Genomic DNA, 22402 nt, shown 5'->3' on the forward strand with positions numbered 1-22402 from the left:
TTGTGTTAAGGATCGGAATACTTCTTCCAACACTGAACATCAGTTGTCTGGGTCAAGTTTCAGCTAGAAACTGGAGGATCCATAAATGCATTTTGGGCTTGATTAACCAAACAAAATTGATTAAGTATTACTCATCAGGGAATATATTCTGTTGTTTTGAAACATTAAAGAAAGTCTACAAGGAAAAACAAAGTGAAATCATTGTTCGTGTACTTGCAACATGTTAAAGTCTGGGCCCAGTGCTCTTTTTTTTCTAAAAATGAATCTGAAATTGAAATGAGACTGTGAGTCAGAGATTCAAGCAAAGACTTTGTTTGTTTAGATCATTTCTGTTCAACTGTGGTTTCCCCACAAGAAACTCCCATCACAGTGAAGAAGATTATGTTTGCTTTCACTGTAATCAAAGTTTCACTATCGCCATTTGGCAATGCAATGCAACGTGTAACTTCAACACAAAACTCAAGTACATTTGTAGTCACTCTTAGCTTTATTGTCCTACAGTACAGAAAAGTATTTGAAAGTGAACAACTGTCTGGAAGATATTAAATCACTTTAGAAAAATCTGAAACACGTTGCAGTATCTTGGAAAGCAAATTGTAAATTGGCTTAAACATGAAAAAACACCCAAATAATCAGTTATATGAATAAATGTGTTATTATGATTATTATTATTTGTAGTTGTAGTGGTAATAGTAGTAGTTGTAGTATTACTGGTAGTTTTTTATGGCTATTATGTATTAACAGTATCATTGAAGTGTGTTGCTGCGTTATCTGTGTCCTCTGTTGGAGCTTGTGAGATGACTGTGACTGCCCTCTTCAGGTTGAATATGGACTCTCACTGGGTCATCAGCTGTCCAGATCAGCTGTTGGGGGGGGGAACATCCATAGGGACTCCATATAACAAAAGTCTGACAACAAGCCTTACGTTTAATTTCTTTTTACTTTATTTATAAGGACAACACACATTAATCTGCATTCCTTTAGATGTGTGCCAGTGTTAGCCATCCAGCTCCTTTCAGCTGCAGTCCTTCGGCAAGATGTGCATAAAGCATGCAGAAGAACAGGAAGCAAATGTAGCTATGCAAAGAAATATGAGGCAACAGAGCACAAATGACCAATAATATTAATAACCACATTTTGCACACATTAGCCTTTGAAGAGAAGCATCAAGTAGTTAGAGAGAGTACACTGTTACCAGCCATCATCAACAGTGAACATAATACAGTGCTAATAGTAATAGTCAATTATTCAATTTAAATGAGTAAATCTATAATATAACACAATAAATATGTAAGCACAGTTGTAAGTGACTTGATTTTACAAAATGAATATCACATTGTGGATGAAATACTAGTAAATACGTCCACACATACACAAGCCACACAAACAGTCTGCAACAGGCATAGGACATGTTAGCAGAATAATGATAATGAAATTAAGGCTGTTGGCATGTGGTGCAGTTTCTTATTTCAGCTGGTAGGGTACTCCAGAAGCTCTCACAGGAAAGCCAGACTGGCTGAGGGAGCTGGTCCTGTAAGGGACCAGGCAGTTCCCTCTAAGAACTGGCCTTGTGGTGGGGGAGCATACACCTCGCCACTTAGAGACTTAAACATTAGGGATGCATGACAATATTTCATGAGGTGTTCATTACAGATATCATCTTTGCCAAGAAGATGGATGTAAGGGTTGTACAGCTCACTTGGGTCCAGCTTGTCATACAGGATATAAAGTGTGTCATACTCAAAGTATGGGTAACATTTTGAGATGTTTTTACCACTATGTCAGTCAACTCACCAGCATCCAGACCTCCGACCACTGATAAAATACTGATACACAGTAGTGCAGGCAATGTCATCTTTGCAAGCTATGTGCGTGAGACGCCAAGTCAAGCCTTCCTAATATAATACCTCTGTAACAGACAGACAGTGAGGCCAACAGGAAGTGGTGAAACATTTATTATAAGACGGCACACAACACAGAATAACATGAACACATGCTTAAAATGCCATGCTGGATCCGTTTTACTGAAGGCCAGTGTTACATGAGAAGATAAACCAACAATATAATTTAAATAGAGACAGTTTATTTTCAATGATAGACAACAGACAGACATGTTTCAGATGAAGACAAGAGTTAAGGCGTAGGTCTATAGTATTTGGTCTTTTACCACATTCTCTTCTAAAATGCCACTTGGGAGTGGTAAAGTTGCTACTCTTCTGATTAGACGATATATATCAAGACATTGTATTGTTTGGTACACAATACAATGGTCAAAATGTGTGTGTGTGTATATATATATATATATATATATATATAAATAATTCCCTTGTACAGAATGCCATAAAGTACATCAAACAAAAAGTGGAAAGAAACACATTCTACAAGTTTTACTTTGTCTGACAGCAAGGTCATGATAATTGATAGTCAAAAAACTGGATCCTCTTCATTATTTAACACAAGGCACTGTGTACAGAAACAAAATCTACTTTTCTAAATAACAGGATCATTACAAAAGTATAGTCCTACTGTGAGTAATTACGACTTTCATTTAGAGTTAATTTTGCATTTCCAAACCAGCCACTCTATCCAAATGACCGGACCGGTGCAGCCTTTCAAACAGGTGAATAAAGATTCCATGTAGATGAATGAATCTAAATGAATACAAACATCAATCATCTATCGTGAAGCTGACTTAAAAATTATGTCTGAATCTCCAGACCTAAACTGTTGGAGGGCTCCGCCGGGCTGCAGTGACTTCTCGCGGGTTTGAAAATGGGACAGTGGCTACACGATCAGGTGATCTTTGTCAGGTTTGAATGACTAATGCCGTTAATCACATATTACACAACATTTATAAACAGGTAAAATAGTCACAGAAACACATTAGAACTTGCCAAACACAGAAACGAGATGAAATGTGCTCAGACCAAACAAGCCACATGTTTATTCACAGAAAAATAAAGAAAATGGTACGACTATGACAGCTTCTTAATGGTCAGCGACAAAATACAAACAAAACATTTAAGGTCACAGATTCTAAAAAGTGGTTAATGATCATTCACGGTGTGATTTACCAGAAGCAAAACACATAATAAAAAAGAAAAAGGGCAGCCCAAACTAATGTGGCAATACAACACAGAGGTTTAAATGTATAAGAGGCAGCAACAAAAGGCTCATTTATCTTAGAGTGTAACTCAGTTTGGGTTCAAATTCTGCCATCTAGAGTTTGAAACATACAATTTGGGCACACTGTGTATGCAACACAGAACCATCACTTTGGACATTGACTTTAATGTTTAAATGATTGTAACAGACTACATGTAGTAATTAGATCGATCTCATCAGTGAGCAACAAGAAAATGTACATGTTGCAGCAGGAAAAGTCGGCGGTCCAACTGCTCGATATTATATTTAAACAAACTGAAGACCACCCGAGCACAAACACCATGTTCAGTGTTCACGACCTGTTCACGTGCTTATTTTCCCCAACTTCATGAGTTTACGGAGCGACTGAATGTGACAATTAATTCCTGCTTTGTCACCACAGATTGGGTCAGATACGCAAAACAGTGGCAACTTTCAACCCAGGTTCAACCAGGTGTACTCTTTTAAAGTTACAAAAATACGTACACATTTGAAACAACGTCTGAGTAGAAGGAGGAGTTTGTCTCAGGTTTCTGAGCATTCATTTTGTTACTTCTGTCCCGCTTTCCTCCTCCTAACTCTACCATGGGCTACATGAGTAAGAAAGAAATGTGCAGTGAGCCTGACATGCGTCCAGGGGGTCTGTTAAGGCTAAGCTTTTCTAAATATGGCTTTGTATTATGTGTTTGCTTCATGTTTATATCCGCCTTTCTATTCAAACATGTGACAAAAGTGAAGAGTAAACACTACTGTTAGTATAAGCGGATGTTATGAGGACAGGGAACAAAATTGTCCATCTATAAACACAATAATATACTCTGACATCCTGTAAATCCAACTAAAGCCAAACCACTGTCCTAAGGTTAGTGTGGTGAACAGGCACTGCACATTAGAACAAGAAGACAGGCAACATGACAATTCCCGGGAGGTAAGAAGTATCGCACAAGTGATTCAAATATCACTGATATCATATCTACTGTAAAGTTCACAATCACAGTGGGTGAGGATCTGGTGAGCCTTACGTGTCAGCGTGGTTTGGTTATCCATCAAGTTCTCTCTGAGTCAGAGGTAAGTCTAATTAATCTATATAAAAAATACCTTTTAAAAGTAAAGAGGAAATAAAAGCTGCCTAGTTGACACTGTGCTCACTGTCTGAGCATTAGACGAATGACTGTTCAATGAAGAGGCAGGAGCTGGGACACTTTGCTGTGCTCCCACGGTGAATAAATATCAAAACACCTGACATGGAAGTAGTGCCCTCCAAACTTTGGGCAGCTCTAAAACAGCTCTGGTGGAGAGAACAATATTCATATTTGTCCTTATATGTTTTAGACTCCTACCAGTATCTACTCCTGAAGACCGTGGTGTTTTTCTATCTATAAATAATGTTTAACACAACCACATTCAAAGTGTTCCAACTCTGCTTTGGATGACTTGTACATGATGGAACAGGACTGCAGCATATAATCCTGGCTAACTAGTGCAGTGTCATAGGAATAAATGTGTCGAAAATTAAAAACAACAGAAGATACATACAGTCTGGTCCTTAAGAAGTAAGGCCCCATCTTATTTTCCTTTAGAAAATTAAAAACCTCTTAAAAATATAAAAAACCCTCTTGATTGGTGTCAAATGTTTCTGGTCAAAGGCAGTTGCATAAAGGGGTCAGAGGCTGAAAATACTACTTTTATGCTTGAGGCAGATATATGTCGAAGGATTCAGAGTAACGGGTCGTTGGCCTGATTCATCACATGGCTGTTTGGCACTGTGGGCTGATCATCTTCTGGAGCAGAGGTATCTGTGGACCAGAGGACAAAAGGATTAGCTGGTACATAAGGGCCTAATGCACAGTGCGACAACACATTCAGAAATTACAGCTATATATTTTCTATGCTATTACTGAATTAAATATGAAACTAGAAATGCTGTTTAATGAAGGAAATAGAGGTGACTGCTGCTGAGCATGGATGATGATTCTGTTTAAAGACGTTTTTTTGTTTTTTACTGGAATCCTTAAACTTCAGCACCCCCCAGTGGCCAATCACAGCAAACAACAGTCTGATGACATTTTGGAAGAACATCTAAATGCAATTATGGCCAGTTATTTTGTGTTATGACCATTTATAAGTATCATGTTTCTGTAATGCCAACTAAAGACAGAATGCTGTCAAATTTTGTAGAATTACTTCGAGCCAGTATGTACGTGTGTTGAGTTAGTTAGTTAGGTTGCAATTGCACAGTGCATTTAAATGTTGCAACTATCAATTATAGCTTTCCCTGGTGCATCAAACAACACAAGAATACCTTAAAGTTACCATACAAAAAAATGGTATGTACCGAATCTGGGAAAGATTGGATGACATTTGAAGGAGTGATTAAAAGAAAAATCTAAAATGTTAAAAATTAATGAAATGAACTGGACCTGCTTACTCCTAAATCTGCATTAATTACTTTTTAGCCGCTCAGGGACAGCTGAACAAGCAATACAACACTGACATATTATCACCATATAAGGCAGTTATTGTGACCGTGTTAGCAAACTATTCACAATAACTATAAACTATAGTTTCCTATTCACATAGTAAGAACTACAACACTTGGTAAAATTTTCCATGTGGCTTCCCAGGCTACATTCTTGTGCTATTTTGCTGGAAAGTCCCTGAAGACATGAATGATAAACTAACACCATGGAGGCTGCAGCTTGGAAACATGGAGAATAGCTGAGTGTTGGCAGGTATTTGTGCTCTGTTAAGTGCCCTCGGGTCAGCTGTTGTAATGTTTTAGTTACACTGAAAACGTCCAATTTCTAGCAAATATGTGAATCATGAATTAACGAACAGTATTATATATTTATATTATTTATTTTTATTCAAGCAGTTCAAATACTATATATATATATATATATATATATATATATATTTTTTTTTTTATCATAAGACAAGCATACAGCTGACCCTCAAGATAACAGCAGAAATAAGGATGTAAGATTCACAAGATGCGTCTGATAAACTCTCACCTTAGTCAGATCCACCCCAGTGAGGGCGTTGACAGACACAGGGAGTTCAGCCAATAGACGGTTCACTTCTCCAGTCACGCGGCTGCCTTCTCCACTCAGGATGATAATCTCATTGGTCTTGGACAGGGGCGCAGCCACTTTACTGGCAATCTGATGAAAAACAGAGCATCTTTTTGTCATTTCTTGCTGTATTTCATAGAGACAGTAGAGAGGGGGGGGGGGGCATGCACGACATGCAGCAAAGGTCTGCGGTAAGGTCTCAGCCTCAATACTTGAGGTACTGAGCTCCCGTTTTGTCCCTTTTTTCTCCTTACCAATATGCAACTAAACTATTGGTACCAAAGTCATGTGTCTCTGATAGATAGCTCAGACCAGTGTGTATGCTAATACTTCAACAAACACCATGTTAAGAATAGAGTGAACAGCATTAAATGTGAGACACCTGCCAGGTGTGTTGAGGAAACATAAGAAAATGCACTGTCATGTCATATTTTAACACTGCCAAATGTCCAGGATTAGTTTTTACAGTATGTGTTTATAATTGTTGGCAGTAAAGAGGACACAGTGGTGACTGGTGCTACCCCTCTAGTGGTGAAGACACTGGATAATCAGACCGATAAAAAACTGCTGAAATGCTGGTGATCTTTGGTTAAAACCAGTGGTGTACATATGTTGACCACAGACCTTGGGTAGAGCCTCCAGGACCAAAGCTGTCTTGGCAGCCTCGCCATACTGCTGGTAGGCTTCAGCTTTCAGCCTCATCTTCTCAGCCTCTGCCTTTCCCACCGCTTCAATGGAGGAGGCCTCTGCCTCACCGATAAGGCGGATCTTATCTGCCTCTGCCTGCGCCGTCAGCACCTTCTTTGTCCTGGGGTAGGGTTAGAGAAGCATCAAAAAGGATTGTGTAATTAGCAGTCAGTCACGTACTGTCCTGCAGTGTGTGAGTTGGACAACTTCAAAGTCTATAATATAGCATAAAAATCACAGGTTTGTTATGAATGTATAAGTGAAAATAAAGGTATATGGTAACAATGAGCATTTTTCCAACAGATTGTAAATTGAAAATACAGTATAGCCCAGTTTTACTGCTGTTTTTATTTTGCTGATGAAACCAACTTTAACAGCATCAGAAACATTATTAACTTAACTATGTCTAGTGTTAGAAAGAATGTAGAGAGCATGTCTGAATTGTGTGTTTAAAAAGTTGGTAGTGGGGCCCCTTTGGTCTACATGTAGTTTTATAGGACTCATTTGTTCGACTGTGGGTCGTTAATCCAAACAGTGTCACTAGATGAGTAAACACCTTGAATTATGTCACAAGAGATGTAACATTATATCTAGTATTGGTTGTTGCTGCATAGTTTCTGCCGTTTCAGGAATGTCAACAACTTAAAATAAGGACAGTGAGACTTGAATCACGAAAATTGTTAAAACTTTTTCAAAAGGAAATAAGTGAAATTAGCCCCCATCGTTAGCAAGTATGGAGACATTAATTGACTGAATTAATGCACTGTATGGCGGTCTGTATGGGACCCACTCACTTCTGTCCCTCAGCCAGCTGCTGCATCTTGTAGGCTTCAGCCTCGGCAGGTCTCTTCACCGTAGCGATGAGCTCCTTGTCAGTGCGGTCGATCTCCTTCTCCTCAATAGTGATCTGCTTCTTCCTCTGCACCACCTCCACTTCAATCTCCTCCAGACGGATCTTCTGCTGCTCTTTGGCCGCCTGCAGCTCATACGCCAGCTGAGCCTCTGCTTTCTAGAGACGTGAGAGTTTTTATAAATACTTGTTTGTTTGATTGTTTACTACATATTCACTCTGAGCTTGACTAGATACCTTAGTGTTCACTTCTTGATTAAAGGAAGCCTTCTGCATCTCCAGCTCTCGTTTGGAGTCGGCCATTTTTGTGTCAGCTAGGAACTTCACATCCATCATTTCTTTCTTACACTCAGCTTCCTGAAAAAAAAAGCAGTGTGCACAAGATAGTGACAGGAATGGATTAGGAGCAGTCTGTTGGTTTCCTTATGTGACAGCTATCCAAGAATCGATGTTTTTAATTTCCTCTTAAAGCTCTTCTTACCCTGATGCCAGCGTCTCTCTCTGCCTCTGCCACTCCGATGTCTGCATCCCTCTGTACTGCAGCTGTCTGAGTTTTGCCCAGTGAGCTCAGGTACTCCACTTTATCATATACATCCTGTCAGGAGGACAGATGCATATGCATGTATGGTAAATAATTATGTTATCCTAATTCTAATTAGAAACAGATGTTCAAAAGATAAATGCGAAATGAAGTGAACTTGAGGTCTCACACCTTGATGGTGAAGCTGAGGATCTCGATGCCCATGCGGCCGACATCAGGTGCTGCCACCTCTCGCACCAGAGTGGCAAATTTGTCTCGGTCTTGGTAAATCTGCTCAACAGTTAGGGTGCCTGAGAGGATGGAATCAGGTGGTTAGTGCCTTCCCATCCAAAATGTTACATCTACAGTCATTATTTTAACTACAAATCGGCACACTGACAAAGATGGGCAACATGTGAAGAGAGCATAATGGCCAAATTATCTGTAACTTTTTCAGATATATACATCCTCCGCCAACTCATAAGCAAAGCTTTTACATGTGATGTTTTAGACACCTCCACCTCTGACGTAAGTTATACATTATCTGTTTGCGACAGGAGTTTATTTGAATAAACAGAAGCAGCACCTGCCATTTTGTTCAATATAATGTATGTGTTCAGGGTCATTCTGTCTCCCTTGTGCTCAAATGGATTTCTTTTTTTGCCATATGAGTGAACCCCATTATTTTGTTGTTGTGCATGCAGATATCTGCTCTATAATATTACACACCTGTTGAGCAAATTATACATTACGTATCGTACGTTATTAATTTTACTCCACAACCACCTTTCTGGTAAAACTGCTTCACACAGCCCCAGTGACATGGTGACGGTTTTCCTTCATACTGGACAAAACAGTCAATTTAAAAAGTAATAAGATGGCCACGAAATGTATCTACATTTAAAAAAAACCCAGCTATTAACAATCCTGTGGTAGCAACACATGCTCAGATCTTGCTACATGTTATGACTCAAAGATGTTGCCAAAATAATAAGCTATCTTGTCTGTGTTTCCCTTAATCCCTCTTCTTCTCCATTTCCTAGAATATAAGCAAATATTTAAAAAACTACATGTACTGTCCATATTTGTTGAGGGAGAGAAACAAAATAAAAACCAACAATCAAGCAGTGACAATGCGGTTTTGAGGGGCTACCCACCAAGGATGGCGCGCAGGTGACCTTCGAGGGTCTGTAGGATGACACTCTTGATCTCCACGACTGACTTCCCCAGGAACTGTTCGCAGGCGTAACCCAGCAGTTCATTTTCTGTCATCACCTTCACCTGGTGCCAATGTGGACAAAGATGGTCAGCTGAACACACATTCACAAACACAGGCACAAATGGGTGTGGCACACATGAAAACATGACAGATACTAGCTTCTGTGGTATCATCAATCACTTTCTATCTCATCATTTACTACACATCATTCTTTTCTTTTAACTTTTACACCATCAGTATTGTATAGGAAACTGCTGCTAAGTAATAAAGAAATTATAACATTTAAATGGGAACAGAATTTCAGAAACAACTTACAAAGTCTGAAAGGTTAATGTTATGGATGCATAAAGGCTGGGTTTTTTCAGTACTAGTGCATCAGACTTATGGTTATGCATCACTGCTATTGATTTGGCAAAAACAACTTCAACTGTGATGAGCTTCTTCAATTCATATTCAAACAGGAAAAAGGACCGTAAACATGTTGCTAACAGCCTGGGCAGGTGCTGGGGATGGGCGGCTGCATAAACTCAGGGCTGTGCACTGTATTTATAACCTTGTTTACAGTCACCATATCTGATTAAACAAGGGTTTAGAAAATATTGGCCAATAGTGACATTGAGTGAATTCTATATGGCCAGATAATTAATGATCAGTTAGCAAGTTCCTGCTGAGTTTACGTTTTACTAATCCAAGTGTGCAAAATAATGCAATGATTCTTCATTTTTTACATTTTCAATCCACCATATTAGTTATACGTGTATAGAACATCATTTTAGGATGATCTTTGGAAAGGGATTTTTTGTTCTTTTCGCATGTAAATTATCATAAGATAGTGACTGAGTGTTTGTGTGCCTGGACTTTATAATGCAGACAGCTGCATCCTTGGATCTATGGCCTCCACGCTAAACCAACCAAATGGACAGCCATCAGCTTTTAGATGCTTTGTATTTGTGATCAATATCAGAAGATGCAGACATAAATTTGACCTCAAACCCATTCCTTTGAGTATATGATGACATGCAAAGCATGTACTTGTAATGAAAACACTACTCTGATGCACAAGAGTGCTAATCACAGTTTCAGCAATCTAATGTATGTTCCTGTTCAAAAACAATGAACAGGATAATTTAAAATTGAAGGAATTTAATGGAGGAAAAAGAAACCTTAGTGGGATAATTCACAATAAAATTAAATCAGTGACAGCAAGGGAGGTCACTTATGCAGTCAAGACAAAAAAAGACAAAAGGTTTGGGCTGATGATGTACTCCACTGGAGCTGTAAGAAAAAGAGAGTGAGCTGGGTCCTTAGGCGAGAGGTGTGCACAGAGTTTTGTTTTGCAACATGCACTCATACTACGAATGAGGGCAACACAAAGTCAGGATGGACTGCATTCCAAGGAAACATCTGAAATTAGGAAAGACTGCAAACCAGCCATACAACCACACACGGGCCAGTTCAAACAGACAGCAGGGGGAGCCCGTCCGAGGCAGAGACTGGAATACAGACTTGTGTGCAAAGGCAATCTCTTGCCCTTAACTCCTGACCCCGAACTACCTCCGTCACCCTCCCTCGTGACACCACCCTTCCTCCTGCCTCCTCCAAACCCACAGCTCTCTCAAAATACAGGAAGTTCTGGAAATGTGACCAAAAAAAAGAATGACATCCAACCTTTTCCTGAGAACCATTTCCTCAACAGCCAGAAAACTTTTTTTAAGATGATCAGATTTGTTGGGTCCTTCAGTTGGTTTTACTGCCAACTGACCAGTAGGCTGTCAAAGTAGACAAAAATACTCCTACTGAAAGTCGCATAGCAAAATGTGATAGAAATATCCAATTGACGTAGTGAAGTTAACAGTATCTTAGATTAACATACTTCTCTGGTTTCCTCTAAATTAATTGCTGTGTATATCCCTCCTAGTCTAAATGTGTGTCTCTTTAATTTAAGTAGGACACACATCTCCTGCTACTATGGGACACACGCTCCATAATGGCTTTGGCTTAGGTTGGACCAATCCAACAGTGGCATGAGTAGCTGCTTTGAAGTGAACTGTGTGAGCGTGAGGGGCTGTTCAGAACAGTGGGCTCATTGTCAGCATGCATGTAAGAAAACACAGAGGAGACAGGAATATTGGCATGACTGTGGCCAAAACTGCCAGAAACAGAAGTGATGATGAGGCATCTTCTTTCAAACATGAATAGAAATGCTGGCATGCGCCCAAAAAAAGGGAAATGAATTAGAGCAGAATATCATTTGCAAATGGAAATGCAGGAAATAGTGGTATATTATGTTACAGGTTCTTAAAGAAAAAATCCACCATTAAAAAAAGAACAAGTTTCCTCAAGATATCCATGACTGTAAGCTGGATTTATAATTGATAGGGATGAAACAGTTACCGGTTTAATGATAAACCATGGTAAAATTCCCGAAGGTTAGTATTACCATTACAAATGTTAATCATCATTAAAACCACGTTTGATTACCGTGCTTTGGAAAACACATAACGGCATCAATCAAAGGTAGCAACAGAAGCAGGCGCAGCATGCAACATGGGCTTGTTTTGGGTCAATGGCAACACAGAGGAAGGCAGTGACAGCACTCACATGTGAAGTGTGGTCGTATTTTGGTGAGGGAGCCTTGAATCGCTGCAAAACGGGGCGACACTTCGTACCACAACCCACTACTTATTCGTACGAATGTAAGATAAGTTACCTTTTAGCTCAATGCATGATGCGGGGGACTTCAGAAGCTACTCTGGTAAAAACACTACACGTTGTTCTGCTGCTGTATGCGCGGTGTGTCAGCAGACTCTAGTCACCCACTGGACATGACAACACGTTACTTAGTTTAGTCACCAAACTAACATATTTTGTTAATTTGAAAACCGGCAGTTGTCGTAGTGGTTATAAAAGTGTTTCAACAGGAGAAATGCTACAGACTCCTACACAACATCTGTATTTATGTCAATCATTGGGCTCATCGCAATTACTATCACTGTCTTCTTAAGACTCATTTGTATTCATGTAAATTGTACTTTAGAACATGTAATGATAATGCACATTTGATATGGTTTACAAAAGATTTTATTTTATTGTTTATGCAAACTAAAAGTGCTGCTAATTTTATTTGTTTTCAATATAAAACTTTGTGAAATGGTTTCAGTGTATTTTCAGCACATTTTCACTAGTGTTGTGTCGTTAAAAGAACGTTTTGTTCATTTGACCTAATCTTGGATGTGAGCGAGTAATGCGTTCATTTTCACGCATGCGTGAATAGTCTTGGACTCGTTCATTTGTTACACAGCAGCTGCAAGGTCTCCGTCACCACAGGAAACAGAATTGTCGTTCATTTGTCACGTGACAGCTGGCTACACGGCTGTGGTAAGCAGGCAGCGCAGGAAGCAGAACTGATTAGTTCATATTCTCTCTCTCTCTCTCTCTCGAAAATGGACGGATTTAGCCGGAGTAGTGGCTTAATCAAATATTGACAACGTATTTCTGTGGTTTTCACATGGCTTGAATTTGTTTGTGGCTCCATGGGTTTTTATAGAACCATGATAGAGAAAGATCAAGAGGTGAATTTGTGCTTTATACTCAATTAGAGCAAGCCAGGCAGCCTTCTGTGTTTGAGAACTGCGCTGTTTTTTTAAAATCACCCCACTAGAGCGCTGCAGCGCCGTAATAACCAGCCTAGTTAAAATGGATGAAATGACACAAAAAGAGATTAGTTCATTTTAATGAATGAGATTTGGTGACTCGAGTCTTTCAAAAGAGTGACTTCTGATCACTAATTTTAACAATACTGCGATAATACTGATAAGTGTGACAATATTGGTCACTATAATAATGATAACAGGTGTCGTAGATTCTTTTTGCATTGATAGAACCACAGCAACACTAGATGGACGTGTCATGCTTTAATTATATTCCCTAAAGTATTTTTTACCCTCTGTCATTCACTTTGTTATAGAGAGTGGCACTGGAAAGTTTTGCTTTGTCTTATTACTGAATTAGGAGACTACACCCATGCTATCACGTGTCTACCTTCTTTACTTCACTGTGAGAGAGCGACATTCGCAGAGAGTAGAGGTTCGCAGTGGTGATAGCTTTGCTCAGTCTGTGTCAGATTACTGAGCCTTTCATTCCTCAATGTAATGTTGTGTTCACTACCAACAATCTTCACCAGCATAAGAAACTTGCCAGAGAAAACACAAGAAGCCCAAGTTGACCAATCACAGTTCTTGCAGCCTCCATGATCATGTGGTATCTCCGTAGTCATCCCACCACATAGTTCCAGCTTTTATTGTTTATGCATAGTTACCCAAATGGATTGTGCAGTATATATATAGTGAATTTTATGGTGGATTTTTTCTTTAATATATTAAAAGTTGTCAAACTAAAAACAATCCTCACTTATTTTGGCACTGAACAGAATCAAACAACCAAAAAAAAAAAACACACAATAAAACAAACAAAACACTGAGATTGACACCAAAATGCACATCAGGCTCTACACAGACCCCTTCTCCTGTCACACTAAGACCAAGTTCAAACCGAAAATAACACTGTGCCAACAGAATGCAAGGGGCTACGCTGGTGTGTGTTTGTGTTCTACAGGTACCAGTGAGACAGTGAAATGTGAATCAGGAAACCCAGTTTGACTTCCAACTGAATTGAGCCAATACTGTGATTGAAATGAATAATGTGTGAATGATGTGTTTTTGACACAGTGCTACTATCAGACTGATTTGGTCAGATAAGTTTAACTATGTGTATTCTGCCCAGATATGAAGGTAACTATGTGACCGATCTGTATGTACATCTATCCTAGTGCCTCAAAAGGGTTCATTACAATTTCTCAGTGGGGGTGTACGAGGTACTTATCCATAATCAGTGTATTACCTGCAGTAGATGGTGGTCACCACCGCTTTACATTGCCATCAAACAATGCTTTCCGATTGTGTATGGTGTAGCTTTGGAGTTTTAATGTGTTAATTTGGTCACACAATAACACAAAAAAAGTCAATCAAGACAGCGGTACAACAGCGGTCTCGTGTTTTGCAACCTAAATTTAGTATTTTTGTCTGGTGGCTTTGAAGAGCGCACAGATGGATATAGTTTCCCATTGGAAAGGGCTGCCTGAAGGCAAGGTAAAGCAGTGAAAATATTCTAAATATAAACTGAACTGCAGTACATTGCTTATCTTATGTGCCAGTACTCCAGTCTGCTTCTCCAAACTGGGAGCGTGCCAACCGCCATCTACTCTAGGTGATTAGCCCCACAAACCCCAACTAACCCTTTAATCAAAAATACAGGTGTGCATCTGAACCTGAGCCCTCTGTATGAAACACCACCTCTGCTGTGATTATGGGTTGATGCCAGAGAAAAGAAGGGAGGGGGTGCGGTATGTGTGTGGAGGGGGGGGGGGGGGGGGTAGTGGAGTCTGAACTGGCATTCCCAGAAAAGTGTGGTGATTTACCTGAGCCACCCCAGTGACAGTAATAGCTACACCCTCCGCTGTCTCTACATCCTCACACTTGGGCTGCAGGGTCATAATCTCAAGCGTTATCCTGTGAAGAATGTGGACAAATATAGAAAAAAAATTGACATGTTCGGAGGGAAAGCAAATGAAGGGAAGGGCCAGTAACACGAGTAAACAACAGGACAAAGTGAAACCATTCACCCAAGGACTCCAGATCACTAACAACGGAGCAAAATGAGACGCTATCCAGAATTTAAGCCTTGTAGGATTTAAGTTTTTGCCTGATTGTTTTCAAATGCAGCTTTTTTTTTTTTTTTGTATTTTGCCAGTTCTGTAGCCTCCATTTATTGACCCCGTTGTGAAAGGTGACTCAGAGTTCAGCTTTGTGGCGAAGCTAGTGACAGCTGATCGTCTCCCTTCCACTGCTGACGGAAAAAAAAAAAAGCCATGAAGAAGATGAGAAAAACACAAACACACAGACAACGTTAGCTTGTTAGTTGGACCATTTTCCTGGGTCTTCCTTTTGTCTCGCGCACCAGCCACTGCTTTTGTTCAGTCTTTTGAAATGCATTACCTGAGCCACCCCTGTCACATCCAGGGGAACACCCTCCGAAGTTTCGATATTCTCACAGCGACAGAGGATGGTCATAACCTCCAGAGACATTCTACGCAGGCAGGCAGGCGGGAATAGCAGAGGCAGAACAAGTAAGTTGGACAACAGCTGTTAGGAATGTCAGTAACCAAGGTCAAGAGAAAGGGGGAGGAGGGAGAGGGTGAAAGACAACCTAACCTGCTGGTTTGCTGGTTTGAGGCCGTTTCATTTATGATGTGGTGCTGGTGACACAGCTAAAACAGCTTCTCTTGTCTCTGTCTGTTAATAAATGTTTAAATAACCTGGGATAAAAAACAAGAACCGTAAACTCAAGCCCGTGCTGACAGGATTCTTGATCCCAGCGCCTCTCCAAGATAACACTGGAATTTCCTCTAAAAACAATCCTCCACTTCAGTACTAGTCCAGCTGGACTGTTTACATGTCGTTATGTTGCAGGGCTTCACTGGAGTCAAAGACATGGGAGGCTGACTGCAGCAACACTTGGAAGAGGAGACTCTGGTTAAGAGCTCCACCTCCCATTTCTTTCCAGAAGTATTGAATCAATGAGTCACAGGCCTGGACATTAACATGATTACTGCATCACGAGCGGGAAGCCACTCCCTGTCCGGCTACTAGCTTATGGACATAGGGCTTTTAGCCTGAGCGGTCACTACTCTGGAGAGGAGGAAGAACATCTCTCTCATCTCTCTCATCCAAGAAAGGATTCGAGATGTGGACAGAATATAAGTAGATGAGAAAGGATCCCTGGGATAGCCAGTCTCTGAATGGGCATTTATAAAGCCAGCCTCGCCCCCACTTTATTTTATTGTTGGGGTCTGCCTTTATGTTGCCTAGCAGCTAAAGACAACGAGCAGCACTTAATAGGGAAATGGCTAACCTGCAGGAGACACACTGGGGCTGAGACAGGGTAAGATCGACACCAGACAAAGCAAAGCAGGTTGGCAGAGTAGAAACAAAGAGGCAGGTTTTATAACAGCTAGGGGTTTTGGAAAAACACCTTACACAAAGTGAAGAATACATGCACTTCAATTTTGGGCTGTTGTAAATTTGTTATCAGTCAGACATGAAACAGTGTCACATGTAACATGACAGAATCTGTAGACTATTTCATTGCAAACAAAAGCTGCTTTACTGACGTTAAAATCAGTGACTTTGAACCCAGTGCCGCAGACTTCCCACATTTAAGAGTAGGCATCTTTAAGCTTTATAGTAGGTTAAAGGCCAAATGTCAGCTGCAGGTTTCGTCTCTTGATTAGTATTAGACTTGATCAAGATCAGGCTAACAATTTTCTTTACTGGTTTTAAGCTCTGACAGAGGAACAAAACCCAAATATAATTTGTTTGTTTATTATTATTATCATCATCAAATGACTAACATAAGCGAGTCTTTTCAGTTTCTTGAAACTTTTTTGCTTTGGCTACACAGACAACACTTAGGATTAATTGATTGCTGGCTTGTTCTTGTCATTGGATTTTTTGACAGTGAGAAAAACAGAGGCTGTGTGTGACACATGGCTTGACGCTGGTTCTTGAGAAAAGCTCATGGGGTGTTGCAGAGGAGTCTGAATATGCTAAAAAAAAAAATTTATTGACCAACTGCTCAGTAGATTTTGATATACCTTGTTGCACACATTGACAATTCTGGTCTAATGATTGCATTACAAGAGAAGTCAGGAGGTCAACAAAAGATTAGGAAACATCTTCTTGGGCAATTTGACCGCTAGTTGTAAAGATTCCCCCCCTGGACGAAATGGATGGACAGATACCCTTACACCCGCAATAGCAGAGCACAAAGGAGACAAATATTCATTAGTAAGAGACATGGAGTCTTATTGTGGTTTGTAATGCATATGTAAAAAAATTTTTATATTGCTGTAAAGATACCAAATTGTGCTACAGGCATAAATTTATCTTTCGTATTATGTAGCCTGTTAAAATCTTTATTGTGTTAAGGGTATAAGAATCTGTTCTTGAATGGTGGAAAGTAGGAATTCTAATATCTATTTTGTTTTCAGGCCTGAGAACCTGTTGTGTGCAGACAACCTGTTTTTAAAAGCTTCCTGACCGAGGCGGTGGGCACGGTGCCATTTAACACTTGTTTGGTTTGGAGCCAGAGCAGACAGGCCTTACCTCTGGATGTCAGAGATGAGCCACCAGGCCCAGGACCAGCCTCCCACAACATAGGTCTTCTGATCGGAGCCACAGCAGCCACCTTTGGAATAACAAAGATAAAATGAACGTCACATGGTTATAATAAACACAGAACAAAACTGTAGTAGAATCAGTTAATAACAGTCAGGCAAAACAATATGGGGCCAGCTTAGATGAAACAGGCTAGCCCATTACAGCAGCAATTAGATGGATTATTATTAGACCTTTAAAGTGGCTATAACTGATATTTTACATCAACATAAATCACAATGTGAAAGGGGTTGCTTGTAAGCAATGAACATACAAAGAATTATCACCTGAATCTGCAGCTCCAATCTGCTTTATAGTGAATTTCAGCTCATTGTTTAGCTGTCCGGCTCGCAAGTTTTACTGTTTTGGTTCACTCTCAGTGTTGTTTTCAGCTGCACAAGGCAGCTATTTTTGGCAAAGCAGCTCTAAACCCACTGTTCACTACCTGCCCAACACCAAACAGCAGACAGACAGTTAAGGGACTAGCTGGTGAACATAGTGGAGCATTTAGCGGGCTAAGGAGCCAGATGTTTTCTTTGGATTTAAGTTCGCCAGGTTTCCAAAGGAGGAGAAAGATAAGAGACCAGATCAGACAGTGACCCAGTTTTCATATTCTGCAAGTGCTTTCTGAGGAAGAGGATCATGTGCTGTTCAGCAAATCATAAAAACAGGCACCACTAAACCCAACCACAGTCCCCACAATGTTTGTTCCTCTAGTGTTGCAATAGGACGCTTCATCTCTTCTTTCACTTTTGGCATATCGCAGACATCTCCCACTCACACAGGTAGTTAACTGTGATCTACTCTGTCGCAACAGCAACACACACCTCACCCGTGTGTTCTCAAAGTAAATGCTTCATTCTTACTGACCCACTCTGAACTTCAGCCTCGTTGAATACCATGCGAACATGGTGCAGCATGTGATTTATGTGATTTTAGTGGGAACCATTTATCCAACGCATACATCATAATAAACTGACCTGACGATGCCCATGTGAGTGTGAATGTGAGATAATTACGGTCAAGTGGGTTTCCAAACTAACTGTTTCCACTAGTAGCACTGGTGATCCCAGCTGACAATAGGTGCACCAGGACAAAATTTAGGAGCACCACTTAATCGACATGCAACTTCCTGAGCTTCTAAGATAAATTCTGCTGTGGGGCCCTCCAACCTAACCTGTGAACCATGTAAACCATTTGTCAGTAGTACACAGAATCACACCTGACAGCCCAGTGCTCACACTACAATCCTCCCTCCTTTAAAACTAGCAAGAGAGAAAATCCCAACCCCCTCCCTTCAGGCCTGCCTCCAAAAGCCATTCCCACAAATTGATTTGATGACTAAACATTGACACCTGCTTTGACAAGAGCAACTTGAATAGACGTGCACACAGTCACACACATAGAGGCATATTTGCAAGTCGCACTGGTGCTCCAAGATATAACATTTTGTAGCATTGTCTCCAAAAATGGTCACAAAATGCTACTAAATGGTGGCAGTCTGAAGCCCTCCTAAGCGGCACATATTGGTCCCACTCACTGGCCCCGGTGTGAGAGTTGAATCTCGAGTATTTAGTGCAACATTCCCAGCTGCCAGACGGTTACTGACCGACAGACGAGTAGGGGAGGGGCAGGACTCTCTTTACTGACTCCCCAATAAATAAAAACATATAGACCCACAACTCACACACTGCTGATGTTTGTTAACATTTCCATCAACAGGGTTACTATTAAAAAGGTGTCATTTCAAGTCTATAAAAGAGACATCTCACTCTTTTTATTTCCCATTCTTCACATTATACAAATTCCCAGTGTGACTGAACTAACGAACATGCAATCAAGGATTACACAGAATGTATACCATAAGTGTGTTGTTTTGGACATGCTCTGTTATGACATAATCTAATTCATACAGATTTGAAATTCTGTTTTTAAATCAAGGAATGTGGATGGGACAGGCTTTTAAATCTTAAATACCTACTTGCCTACTGCCAAACAGGCTGAGGACCTATAGAAATACTCGGAGCACCACACCATTTTAGCTATAGGAGCTCCACCAGCATAACTTAGATTCCCAACTGCATTCAGCCACAGTGGAGGGGGGAGGAGCTCAGTGTGAATGAATGAGACATTTTTCTTGATGCAGGATTTTGTCCTTAAAAAGTAGGGAAAGCCTTTACTTGCAACATGCAAGATGAAGCGGCAGTATTTCACATTAGGAAAAAAAAAGGAAATTTTATAGGGACTTTATGGGGGTCAGTATCTGTATGTTTCAATATTAAACTGGCTGTGAAAACAAATCTCCTTTTGGGCCAATAAAGTCTAAATCTAAATTCTGTTTTGGCACCCAAACTCCTAAAAATACAGTGTGTCATTTCTTTTCACATTTGGGAAATTAATCTGTTGTGGAATCGGCATGTGCAGCTCACGCCCACTCACTGTTCCTCTATGTGGTAACTGACAAACTCTTAAAAAGCTTAATCAAGATAGGGAAATTTTCAACAGATTCAGATACAGAAGCGTGCTGGAAATCTTTTTTTTGCAATACACTACCAAACCACATTTATAAACTGAGGGAAGATCTTCAAAACAAAGGTCAGTAATTCCCATTAGTGGAGTCTGACGTCCACCAGGGATCCATCAGATCAATGGTGAATGCAGAGACTTGCATAATAATATTGATTTAATTATTACTTGACAACATACAAATTAGCAACACACTACACAGACATTACAGAGATTTCTGAATTAAAGAAATGCCTATGTCAATGTGGGACTAAAACCTTGACACAAAAGGGGGCCCTGGCCTCCGAGTTTATATATGGTAGGCCCCTGGGATTAACGAAACAAGTCTTGGGTGTCCTATGTCAGAGGTATTCAAAACATCAGCTGGTGGCGTGTGGAAAAAGGAGAGTTTATCAGCGTTTCCCCTGGAATTTAATTAATCTAGCTCTAGTCCTTTCTGCAGCAGAGAGCCATCATATTCTACCACCACTGCTCAAGAAAGAGAGACCTACAATAAACATCAGCGCAGCTTCCCTACATCTCAGTTTCTACTATGAGCACTATGATTGCTGGTTTATGTCAATAAAATGCCTTAGTGAGAGCAGTTTCACAAGCAAACATTACACTTACCACACACACACACAAAAAAATACAGGAACAGATACAAAACCAAAGCCAATCTAATGAGTTTATTATATAAGCCTTACAGAAATATTACTGGGGAAGAACGTCACATAAAACGAAGGTACGATATGGTGGATTTTGTGGCTCGTCTCTGAGTTGCCATTTAGAGCCATAAAACGACATCAACATTTCTTTGGGGGTTGGGGTGGACCGGTCAACCGCTAGCTGAAGTGACGCTAAGGTTACATCGAATGGTTTGGTGGTTTAATGACCGTGTACGCGACTCGTAACGTTAGCTTCTGGCGTAACGTTTGAGTTACACTTCTAATACAGGTTAGGAGAGCTATTCTTACTAGAGTTAAATTATTTTCCAAGTCAGTCTCTGTAATAACGTTAGCCCTTCATGGAGCCTGGCGAGCCAGGAAGGAGCCCAAGGAGCTAAAACACATCTAAAAAGCTTTAACGTTACCTGAAACCACCAGGGCCTCGTTTGGTCCAACGGTGTGGCAGTTTCCCATTTTACCGACAGAAAAAACCGCGTATCCAAATTTAATCGACGCATACAACACTAACTTGGCTCATAAACACCGTTTTTCTCGCCAACTCTCAATTATCGATGCGTTCTGAACTGGGGGAGTCGAGCAATGGGAGCGTCACGTAGACTATAAATACATGAAACGCTTCCGCATATGACTGTCAAAATAAAAGTAATGTTGACGAATACGTATTGAAGTAATCGTTTTGATTTTATTTCTAAGGTTACATTGTCATACTTCTGTCATTGTTTTGCTACCACTTGACTCAGCTTACCGGACACCCCTCCCCTCGATTTCAGCCCCTTCTCCACATCATTATGATGAAATAGGAGTGGTTGTTTAAACGTCCTCTCACGCACCAACCTAAACAAGAATAACTGCAGTTTTCCTGAGAGAGACGTGGTTTGTGGTACTCGGCATTGCGTTTAGAGACCTGATCAAATAGTACTAGTCCAATACTATGTCCATCAGTATCATGGTCAAATAGTGCTGTTAGAGAGTACAGTTTTGTGAAATCTATCAGGGTTTGCAAGGACACACCTAATGCAGATGGAAGTGTGCTAGTGTAGAATTTTGCTACAGTGTGTGCAAACACAACTCATACAGTGTTTTTGAAATATGAAACTTCTCCTATTTCTAAATTTTCTATGAAAGCAAGCAGCTTCATTGTATTTTCACAAGGGGTGTAATCCACACTATCCCTGAAATGGTTTTCAGTCCCAAATTTACTAATAATTTTCTGTGAACTCTGGTTCATCCTGGGAACATACCCTTCTCACTGGCACGTTTTGTTCAACAAACTCTGAGTTTCTCTGCTCAGTGTGTCTCCTGCTTCTCACAGAGCCAGACTGTTTCGTTTCCTCACTGATTCAGCGCATTAGCGGTTTACTGTAGGCCCTTGTCAGAATCTAAATCTTGGTTGGACATTAGTTTGTTACTCAGGACTATCTAAAGTTACCAATTTTATGAG

The 22402-nt window shown here is 40.3% G+C and overlaps 1 protein-coding gene across 3 annotated transcripts; it reads right to left on the reverse strand.

Moving 5' to 3' along the window:
* Nucleotides 1-2916: 2916 nt before the first annotated feature.
* Nucleotides 2917-21543, reverse strand: LOC119895313 (flotillin-2a). 3 transcript variants are annotated; one of them, XM_038708337.1, is made up of 11 exons: nucleotides 21366-21543; nucleotides 17717-17798; nucleotides 15548-15638; nucleotides 9433-9556; nucleotides 8468-8586; nucleotides 8237-8350; nucleotides 7993-8112; nucleotides 7700-7914; nucleotides 6843-7026; nucleotides 6159-6308; nucleotides 2917-4940 (listed from the first exon to the last, which is right to left on the reverse strand). In XM_038708337.1, the coding sequence occupies exons 1-11, from the start codon at nucleotides 21412-21414 to the stop codon at nucleotides 4890-4892; spliced, it is 1299 nt and encodes a 432-aa protein (XP_038564265.1). In that variant the 5' UTR covers nucleotides 21415-21543; the 3' UTR covers nucleotides 2917-4889. The 3 variants fall into 3 exon arrangements, with proteins under 3 accessions (XP_038564265.1, XP_038564263.1, XP_038564264.1); XM_038708335.1 differs by lacking the exon at nucleotides 15548-15638 and adding an exon at nucleotides 14971-15061 and having other exon boundaries at nucleotides 21366-21414; XM_038708336.1 differs by lacking the exons at nucleotides 15548-15638; nucleotides 21366-21543 and having other exon boundaries at nucleotides 17717-17785.
* Nucleotides 21544-22402: the final 859 nt, after the last annotated feature.

This window comes from Micropterus salmoides, unplaced genomic scaffold (genome assembly GCF_014851395.1).
Source record: "Micropterus salmoides isolate LMB-PRFRI ecotype aquatic unplaced genomic scaffold, ASM1485139v1 Ms_hic_scaffold_9, whole genome shotgun sequence".
Lineage (NCBI taxonomy): Eukaryota > Metazoa > Chordata > Actinopteri > Centrarchiformes > Centrarchidae > Micropterus > Micropterus salmoides.